Genomic DNA, 10890 nt, shown 5'->3' on the forward strand with positions numbered 1-10890 from the left:
CACAGCTTTGTAGAGTAGGAATAAGAAACATTCAAATGCAATTTATAGAAACTTAAGCAAATACAAATTGGAATAGCCCCTTAGTGTTATCAGCATATTTGATAGCTTGTGATGAATCATAACTGAGGTCTCTACTTTCCAGTGCATTAACACTAAAGCAGAGGTAAGTAGTATTGTTCTGACCCAAGCAATGGGTCCACTTTTAGAGAAGTGGTTGAAATGTCCAGACACCAGCTTAATTTGTCCTAGGGTTATAATGCATATATTACAAACATACAGTGAATTCTGAAAATTCCTGACAAAACAAAAGATATACATGGAAACCTCACTGTCAGTGTCTTCAATCTATCATGGAGAATTCATCTGCTCATTACAGCCTGCCACAAATTTAGCTGCGTGGGTACCGTCTGCAACCTAGCTAGTCAATTATTTTCCTCTACTTCTACACCAGAAGAACGCGGGACCCAAGCCATTTTGTTTTTAAAGTGCTTACAAGCTTCTGGTCAAGTGTACTTAAAGTCCGTCAACATGCAAGGCCCTTCTTGTCCTTTCCACTTTGATCAATGAGCAAATACCTTTGTTTCCCACATGATTAACAATGTTAAATGAATATATTTGCCCAGCAGCTAGTCAGAGAAACATTTTGGTTACCGGTCTCTGTAGCTCTAGATTGGACCTGAAAGCCATCAGCCCTTTAAACCATGCTTTGTTATGCAAAGTTCCTCTTATCTCACTTTTAGGAAGTCTCTTGGGACATATATAGAGAAGGCAGAATGAAAGGTAACTCATTAGAACACATGCTTTTATTAATCAAGAAAGGTCAGAAAAATAGCTGGAGGGACAGCAGATGAATAGATGACACTGAACCATACATTGCAAAAGTTGTTCAAAAGAGCTGAGCTGTTCAACAATCCAACTATAATTGGTTACCTTGTTCTGCCGATATAAAGGAGTCTCAGATGTGGATATGGGTCCCTGAGGAGCTTTGATCCTCACATCAAGAAGTAGCTAAGAGGAGATTCTGAACTGGCCTCAGTCCCAGCATTGGGACACAATCTACTATTTCATGACCAGTTAGGTTTCAAGAAGGCATCAAAACTTAGAGATTAATTTTTGCAAACTTTCTCTTTTTCTATATCCATCAGACAAAATTTTAGAAATCAAACTTCCTTGATACTCTCAAGGTGACTTCCAAGGTCTCCTCTTCAGAGAGAAAACGAGCTTTACCATTCTTGCTGTCTACATGGTAGGGGAGGTGCAGCAGCAGCTTCCTGTAAAAGAGGACACAGTGAATTTTAATGTCTCAGACCAGGTGAGCAATTGAGATGGCACTGCAGGTTACTCTTGCAATTCGCCAATCAGTATACCAAGGAATGTTCTTTCAGTATATCTCATTCTCATGAATGTTTGTGGGGCCTGTAGCTGGTGCACAGCTATACAGGCCCTGAAATATTTCTAACACTATTCCTTTCTTGTGGCTGTGGCTATGACAACGGTTTCCAGTCATGGATTGTGGGCTCTCTCCACTGTTCTTGCTTTTGCACAGTGCTGCATTTTAAATGCAGAGAAAGGAGGAGCTGCGTTGATAATGCTGTCCTGGTGGGAAAAATCTGAATAATGCCTCAAGCCTGAACATGTCTTCAGGAGTTTGTCTTCTCTAGCAAAAAAAAAATAAGTAAATAAGTAGTGCAGCCTGATTAGAGATTCTGGCCAATCCAGTTTCACAAAGGATATGTCTACACTGCAAAGCACAGTTCAGGTATGAGAATTGACTTACAGTTATGAAGTTGCTGGGATTTTAACCTACATTGAAGATTAATTTGGTGATCCACCTGTGGCTCAGACAGATAATACACAAAGAAAGGCTGGATCTTGGACTCAGGAACTATTCCACAGTTCCTCACTATGTTAGACATACAGCTTTTCCTGGAATGGCTGCCAAGCCTTCCGGTTTATCTCCTCACGAGGATGTCTCAGTCTGGACCCATTCAACTCTTCTCACTGATGACAGTTCAAACTTACTTGCTCATGCAGAGTCTGGACTCTTTGCCCTCTTATCCCAGGCTTATATATTAACAATATGAATGATGGGCAGTCTTGGACCTCCACTGTCAATAGACAGTGCAAACACAATCAAGGACACTTTAGAATCAATAGATCTGCCCAGCCAAACTCTATAAAGCCCAACAAGACAACGTAGTAGCATAGATGGGGGGTTACTTTAAATTAGGGTTTAAGTCATGGTGATTCTTTTTCAGACCTTTTCAGCTGTTTTGTAGGAGCCATGGCTGAAAGAGGTACAGTCAAAACAAACACCCTTGCACCATACCTAGTGAAGGCAGCCGTTTGCAATAATTTGGAGAAGTCTTTAAAATCAGCTTGGTTTAGAATTAGCCCCAGGACTACAGACCTTTGAGCCCTCCTACACATCTGTGAGAGTACAGTGATTTTCAGCATGTAGAACTTAAAATCTGGTTTGTTTCTTTCTTTCATACTGAGACAACTTGCACTTGTATTTGTGAAAGCAGCACTGGCTCAGGCTGTACCCAAGCAACCATTAGATTTACAGCAAACTTTTTATTTGCTACGCTTGTGACTAGAGACAGCTGGATACTAAGAAGATAATGGCAGATATGAATCACCAAAAAGACAGAATTGCAAAAGAAAAAGGATGCTGAGGTTTTCCTACATTTGCAGTATTGCATTGAGCTACCTCTGTTACTACCTATAGGTTCTGCAAGTCATTAGCTGAACAATTATTCATCCTGATTTTCAAGTTTCAAAGCTAGTACTTCCAAACATTCTTCCACTCCTGTTGCATCCTTGGGTTAAATCCAAGCAGGGGATAACCAACTCAGCCTGGTTTTGTCCGTGAGAAAAGTGGCTTTTCTATAGTTAGTCCACTAGGGACAGAACTAATTTGGGCCTTAGTCCATGGCCTGTACCTTGAATTTATTTGTAGGAAGGTATTCACGTATGGATCTTCTCACATGCCATTCAATGCAGCAAGTCAGCCCAGAGAGGATTAAGCTTTCTTATGAAAGCACTGTTGTGAAGAAGGACTTAAAGGAAAACAGACATGGGAATTATCTGGAAATCTCAGGCAGGGCAATTGCAAATATGGAGGAAGACTGACAAGTCTGAGAGTATATCAGTCAGTTGATTATCTTTGTAGGTTTGAAATTTTGAAATAGCCCTATAAAAAAAGAACTCAAAGGAAATCTCTTTAGGGAAACCTTGTAACATGTCCACCTCTGCATCCATGACTGGATATGTCCACAATTTGGCTTTCAACTTCTGAAAATATATCTGCACGTTTTTCACCATCTTCAGTTATATATTTGTACAAATTAGTATTTAGCAAGCAAACTCCCAAGAAGTCCTTCAAGACTGTGGACAGTTTTTTGCCAGACATTTTGGGCCCTTGAAACCTTGCTGTTTAAGTAGCTAAAATCTGTCTTAAAGCTGTTTTTGCTGGAACAGTATCACAGATTCAAAGCTAGCACACTATATACCTACAGATGGACTATGGGTTTTTTTGTCTTTTTTTCCTCATGTGAAATTAATAATACAATCTTCATCTTTAGCTTTGCTTTCCATACAGCATTCAGTTGAAGGCTTGGTTAAACCTCCTTTCAAACAAGATGTTAACTGTACTTCTATCAATTGTATTTTGCTTACTTTTTGGGAGTTCGAAGGTCAAGAACGTTGTCCTGGATATCTAATGTGATGTCTGAGTACTTTGTCTCTGGCAGCTTGATTTTAATCTGAAACGACAGGCAGAGGTAAAGCTGTGATTAGATATGTAGCCCTACAAGCCATAAAAGATCTCATCGTCATGAATATTTTGATGCTAGTGTCAAAGAGCAACATTCTGAGTAGGTAGTTTTTATCAGAGAAAATATGACAGTCGTGATCATTGCTTTCAATAGCTTAGTGATGTGTATTGATCTCCTATTTTCTTCAAAATCCTGAGCTGATAATGTACGTGACAGATATTCTACATCCAGCAAAACCCCCTGGCTTTGTGTATTCCAAGGACAGCTTGCTTCTACTAGGAAAGTTGCACAGCAGTTTCTACCTGTTACTGAAGTTCAGAAAGCAGGGAGGTCTTTGATCATATAATAATGGGACAGGATCTGATACTTGTAACTTTAAAGACTATCAGTACTGTAGCATTCTGCTAATTCACATACCTTGTAATAAATGCAGGCAGCTGAAAACCATCTCCTTCCCAGCCTCTTCCCGCCCCCCCCCCCCCCCCCCCCCCCCCGAAATTGTGTCCAAGATGAAATGGTCATCTTAGAGCTACTTTTTATTTCCCTCAGGTTTGTATGTGGCATATGCATTTGCACAGATTCTTTTGCATACACTAGGTCTTTGAGGAGATACACGAGTTCCTCAGGTTAGCAAGTGTAGGTATCATCTACAAATGCTTGAAAAACTACAAGAAAATCCTGCAGAAGGCCAAAGGCAGCAATACAGCTTGGTGTTTACATTTTGTCCCTCAAGAAGGTGGCAAGATTGAAAAGGGGAGAGAAAGAGCACAAAGAAGGGATGGAAGATACAGGTTCAGCTCACCACCATATCTTCACAGCAGGCTGTGGAGGAGTCTTTCCTGCTCATCCCAAAGAAGACATCCTCTGTTCCCACACACTGTTTGAATAAAATCTGATACCTGAGGAAGAGAAGTAGTTGTCTAATAATACTGGAGAATGGGCAGAAGACTAAAGGAGATTGTATTTCTCAGAGGACTGTAAATATCCTCATCGCGTTGTCTCTCCTCCTTTTCAGTCTCCCTTCAAGTCTTCAACCCATCTGCACTGGGTTTCTGTCCAGAGACATGACCAAGTTAGCTAGAAGACAGGTGAAGATCATTCACTCCACCTTCCAAGGCACTCACTTTGCTGCCTATACTTCACTAACCAGCCTTTGCAGGATCAGGAAATGCATCTTAAGTGAATATGATACTTATCAACTAGTTGAACACCACAAACTCTTGGGAAACAGAATTTGAAAAGGATGCTGTCGCAGTGACATGTGTTCTGTTCTGTCATTCAACATATTCTTGCAGCCTGAGTGTAACACTCTTGTCAAATTTTAACTCTATTGCATTCGGCCAACATTTATTTTCTACCCCTTCACATCTACAAAATTTAGAATCACGTACTCCCTTGCTCTTGATACTTAATGAATGAGGAAATACAAATTAAAGATTGTATTTAGAACATACATTACTCCTACTAAACTGAACAAAATAAGTGGAGTGAGTCACTTCTCTAACCTGTTGGAAAGAGCGTAGGGAAAGTCTTTTTCACATCTCCAGTGTTCATACGTGTATGTGGTAATTCCTAAGTCAATGAGTAATCTGTCTAATAGCTCTGGATGCATTTTTTCTAGCCACCTGTTTTCCTTCTGGGCCATTTTCCTTGATTCAATTTGATTAACTGTTACAAAGACTCATACTTTCTTTTAATCTGTGCAACACAAGACATAATTGTTTGAGGCTAAAGAAGCACTGCATTTTACCCAGCATGGAGGGGAGGGTCAAAAAATAGCATGAGAAAAGTTTCTGTTGTGCCCACGATAAAAAGAGAGCATGTTCTATACCTCACAGGTGATGGTTTCAAGACTAAGTGTATGTGAGGCTATAGGTGAATGCCATATAATTTTCAGAAATGCTGAGCCTAAGTTCAGGTGGGTGTCAGTCCCGTGTTTAGATCAGGAAACCGAACACCTAATGGCATGACTTATGTGCAGACAAAAGTGAGGATTCTGGACTACAAACTAGCATACGATGTGCAGCTTCGTGGGCTTCAGTCCATCTGCTCCAGCATTTAGCACTCCAGGATATGCATTGGAACACAAGATTAGAAACGCAAAGGCTGCTTTGTGGGTTGACCCTGAAAGCTTTCTGACCTCTACAAACTACAACTAACATGCCTGGTTGCATCTATTTCAAGTATATTTTTGTTATTGTTTTTCTATGTGCGAGGGAAAAGACTCTGGTTTTAGGCTGTCCCTTGACAGGCTGAGATTGAATGACAAGATTTAAAAGTTCAAAACTACCTGCATATAGCCTTCCTTCCCATAGTATTATTTGTCTCTAAAGAGTTTAACTCTTTGAAATGCAAATATAAGTTGGAGTACATTATGAATTTATGAGTATGAAAAATGACTGTATCGTGGTTGCAGCGGGAAAAGACAGGTATTTCACACAAATGGTATATTTGAAAGCTAGTAAATTGTTTTGCTGGCCTACTCTCCCTCCTAATCTCACTTTACACAAGTATCTGATGCTGCAAGTAATCTTATAAAGGGAAAAAGCAAGTCTTCGTTTCTGTTATGAGATCAGAAAGTTTCCAAGGGAGAGGTTAAAAATCACTCCTCACATGTTGCTTTAGATGCAACACCAATATTCTTCCTTTCTCTTTCCATGACAAAAGCTTTTCAGATGGCTGTTTCACTCAAATGCAGTAGATGCTGCTTAACTCCTATTTCCACTAATGCTATGTAAAGCTCATGCAGGCAGTCTCAACTCACTCACTCTGGCTGTTCTCTAAGGTCCCAGGTATCATCAAATTCAGATCCTTCTGGGACCTCCTCTGTATTCCAAATAGTTTTCCTGTTTTCAGATTTCACTTGTAAAGCACCTGTAAGTGATGAGGAAAATCACACTGTCATATTTTGGAATGTTTCTGTTCCTCTAGGTTTGCTGAAAACTTAGACTTTTCTAGGCTTTAGAAAAAAATCTTTGTATTAAAAGCATTCTAGTTAATGATTACAGTCTCCTTCACCTCGGTATCTTATGAACAAGAATTTGCAGAGAGAGGATGTTTTCTCTTCCTTTCCCTTATACTTCCTTACCCAACCTCTATGTCAAGGAAATCCTCATTTCAGGTATAAAATATCTAGCACTTCAAAACGGGTGAAGTGTAGAAGTATGAAATATTTATCTTTCCCAAGCACCCTGGCATGAGATTTTTAAGCGAGCAGAGTAATTTACTAAATGACCCCCTCCTCACATAGAACTCCACATCTTTCCATTAATTATTGAGCACAGCCCAAATAAGGTACTTAAGAAACATGAAAGTTCATGGGCAGAATGCCATGGTTTATGCCTGTCCTACATGGAAAGATGTGTTTTCTAGTAAGCTGGTAAATCTGCAGCTTGGAGGTTTTTATAGTAAAGTCTCTGGTTATTGTTACAATCCCAAGCAAAATACTCTACTTGTTACATTTGCCACAGCTCCTTCCCTCCTACATTCAGCCTGGTTCTCGTTGACTTTTCTTACAGCTCATAACTAAGCTGCCCAATAATGCGACAGCATTAGCTCCAGGAGGAACTTTAACTCTGCCAAGACTGAACTCATCTTCCTTTCTTTCCTGAGTACAATCCAAGGTGTTGACACAAATTTAGGAACCATCAAGATATCTGTTCTCTTTGTGTGAGAGTCTGCCTTTCTATATGATGCCAGAACACCTGGAGTCAGGTAAAGCATGTAATTGTCCAGGGTTTCAGGCACAGAATTAGGTGCAGGAAGGAGAATAACTGAAAAAAACGTCTCTCGGTCTGTTGAGGGCAGCACTGAGCAAAGCTTCTGTTTCTCCCTCTCTGTAGTCCAAACAGGGTTGTGAAACTTTGGCGGGGGGAAGGGGTATGGTATGACTCTGCTTCCCGGTACACTTCATAGCTCTTCCTCATAGGCATCGGCTCAGTTCCACGCAGTTTTACTCCTCGAAGATCCTTTCAGGTGAGTACTTAGAAGTCCATCTTCCTTGTTTGCTCTAAGTGAGCATTAACAAGTCCATCAGAGTGCTTATACGGAGCTTTTTGCTGCTCCGTTGTGATTCCCTCAGCCCGCGACCAGGCTCCAGGCTGTGCCTCTGTGCTCTGTTTCGTATCGCCACTTGAGGCTGCTGTGCTCTGAAGTTACCCTTTCTGCCTCTCTGTGTATATTTTGCAGTTAAGCTTTCAGGAAAAGAAGAATTTTACAGTGCAATTGTAAAATGTAATGCTCTTTCCATCTCAGTGGCCACTCTCTTATTGAAGCAAACCCCATCAGTGGTAAATTACTACAGCTGTTATAGCCTGCTAACATGGGACTGTGCTAAAACATGCAAACGCTCCTCCTTACCAGTGGTCTCTTTCTTCTCTTCTTTACTGGTCCGATACTACCAGGAGTCATGGCGCTAAGAGGAGAGTGTGGCTGCAAAAAAGGCAAATGGGGCTTCAGTCAATTTTCATAGAGCCTAGCTCAGTAACAATGATGATGTCAATAAATACAAAATGCCATCTGAGATCACACAAATACCTGCTAGAATCCAAAAAATATTATCCCACAATTTTATGACCAAACCACTGAATGTTCTTGCTTCTTTGCTCTCACCCAGCAGACAGGGACCTTGACACACTGGGTTCAAGCAGGGGCTCCAGAAGCACAGTGTTACAGACGGATGTGCTTTTTGAGTATTATTTTCCATGGCAATTTTGGCAAAATTTCCATGCTTTGTCTGCCATGAAAACATTGCAGGAAAGCAACATGAAAACCCCATCACAGCATTTGGATTCCTTTTGACAGTAGAGATCATATGAGGCAACAACCTCTTCCTCTAATTATGAATCAATTTAGTGCTAATAGGCCAATGCAAGGCATTTCTCTATATATGAAGATTCCTTGGTTTGATAAAGTGTTCCATATGCACAGAACATTAAATCAAAATAAAGATTTCAATTTACCCAGATTGACTCAGACTTAATTGACATCCCTTGTAACAATTTTCCATTTCTGTCTCTGAAGTGTCATTCATTTTATTAATAAGATGTAAACAAATTCTTTTAAAATCAGGATGTTTACTGCAAAGACGTACAGCAATAATGCTACTTCTAAAAGGCAGGCATTAAAGTGCTGAAGGGTAGCCAGAGTGTGAAGGACCACGCCTAGCACCTACTGAAAAGGAATGTCACGGGTTGTGCCCCCCCCCCCCCCCGCCCCCTTTTATCCCAAAGATTACTACCATTGCCACCGCTAGCGCACAACTGCTGGGTCAGCCAGCTGGCTCTTTGTTGAGGAGTGATTTGGAGGAACACTGAGGCATGTGCCATTTTTGTTATCCATGTCATGAGATGGACTTGTTCAAAATCCTAAGAGACTTGGCAAAGTTTTGAGCCCTCACAGAGGCCTTCTGCATTGGGATTGTTGGCACCTGTGGCCCTCCTGGGATGTTTCTCCCCAGCACACATGCATGCCTAGATAAAAGCAGCAGCTGCGTATTGCAGGAACAATGTAGTTTTTCCAAAAGCTGTGATTTTCATCTCGTCCTGAGATGCATCGATATAGCAGAATGGAAATATATTTCTCTCATTAATCATTCAGGTCATTCACCTTAGAATGATTACTCACCCCTCCCTATTCTACAATCACCAATGTATCTATTGTACCACAATGATCAAGTATCTCTACAGTTCTTCAATGCCTGACACACAGAATTAGTACACTCAGTCACCTCTGGATATTTTAGGTCTTTACTCAGAAGTTGAGCGGCGACTTTTTCCTCCTTCATATGAAGTATTTAGCTGTAATTGCCTTCATGTCTGGCAGGCTTCAGGGCGAAGTAGGGGGAAGTCTAGAGCACCTAAAGCTCTTGCAACTACATGTTCTCATTTCCTTCAGGCTGACAAATTGAATCTCCCTCCCATTTGGTGGTCACAATCTCTCCTTGTTGTCCTGGGGCATCTTCCTTATTCTCTCCCTCAAGAGAATAAGTATCTTCTAGTTGTTTCAGGCAGTCCAAAACCTTCTAAGGTTTTTCCTTCTTTTTACTCACTCTGGGGAAAGGGAGATTTGCTTCTCCTCAGTTAACAAGGTTAGGCTATGGTACAACATGTAAAAGAAGCAGCATTTCTTACGAAAGACTCACCACACGTTCATCATCATCATCATCATCATCATCATCATCTTGAGCATCACGAAGCAGTTTGGCAAGGAACTGCAGAGCAGAGCCTGAGGAAACGCTCTCCATGCCAATACCCACGGCTTACCTGTGCAGAAAAAACAGGTGACAGATGAAGAATGAAAGAAATGCGTTCTGTACTGTCTGTAAAAAGCACAGTTTTCCTGCTGTGTGCTTTGGAAGGATAAACTTTAGCCAAACTCTTACATGTGTGATGTCAAAACATATCTAATGGAACATAATCAGCCTTTCCTCTCTGTGCTTTGATTACGGACTCTTGCTCCACAAGCATGAGTTGCAATCACAGCTCAAGCCTTACAGTGGCTATTGCTCTGGCAGACCCCATGTCAACCCGGATTTGCAGCTGCTGCAGCCAGGGCAAGGGCAGCAGGACGGCTTGGCTCAGGCCTGGCACCGAGGGGCCGGGCAGAGGTCTTCACACCGGTTCTCCGCCCACCTGCCTTGCTCCAGGCCCAAGCTGAGGGCGAAAGGAAACACAGCGTCAGGGAAACCCGCCCTCACCGCGGCTCCCGACGCCGCCGTACGCGCGGCGGGGCGGCCCACCCCGCCCTCCCACAGGCGCACCAGGCGCGGCGCGGCCCGGCCCGGCCCGGCTCGGCTCGGTGCAGCGGCCCGCCCTGGGGCAGCCGGCTCTCCAGCCGTAGCGAGCAGCCGCTCGAGCCGCGTCCCCCGTCACCACAGCAACGGGGCGCCGCTGCCCCTCCTCGCGAGCCAATCCCACCGGGCCGCCCACGAGCGGCGGCGGGATTAGCCAATAGCTGTTGAGGGCGGGAAGACCCGGCCGGAGGGGGCGGGAGCAGAGTGACGGTCCTGTGCGTCATCCGTGCGCGCGCGTGCGCGCGCGGTGGCTGGCGGCGGCCGGGGCTGTGGGTTGGCTGTGGCGTTGGCGTGGCGCGGTGCTGTGCGCCTCGCCTG

The 10890-nt window shown here is 42.8% G+C and overlaps 1 protein-coding gene across 1 annotated transcript; it reads right to left on the bottom strand.

Annotated features, from left to right (window-relative positions):
• Positions 1–776: 776 nt before the first annotated feature.
• Positions 777–10023, bottom strand: DNAAF6 (dynein axonemal assembly factor 6). Its single transcript, XM_075763427.1, has 6 exons — positions 9922–10023; positions 8139–8175; positions 6548–6653; positions 4582–4678; positions 3682–3767; positions 777–1271 (listed from the first exon to the last, which is right to left on the bottom strand). The coding sequence occupies exons 1-6, from the start codon at positions 10021–10023 to the stop codon at positions 1154–1156; spliced, it is 546 nt and encodes a 181-aa protein (XP_075619542.1). The 3' UTR covers positions 777–1153.
• Positions 10024–10890: the final 867 nt, after the last annotated feature.

Source organism: Balearica regulorum, chromosome 11 (genome assembly GCF_011004875.1).
Source record: "Balearica regulorum gibbericeps isolate bBalReg1 chromosome 11, bBalReg1.pri, whole genome shotgun sequence".
Classification (NCBI taxonomy): Eukaryota; Metazoa; Chordata; class Aves; order Gruiformes; family Gruidae; genus Balearica; species Balearica regulorum.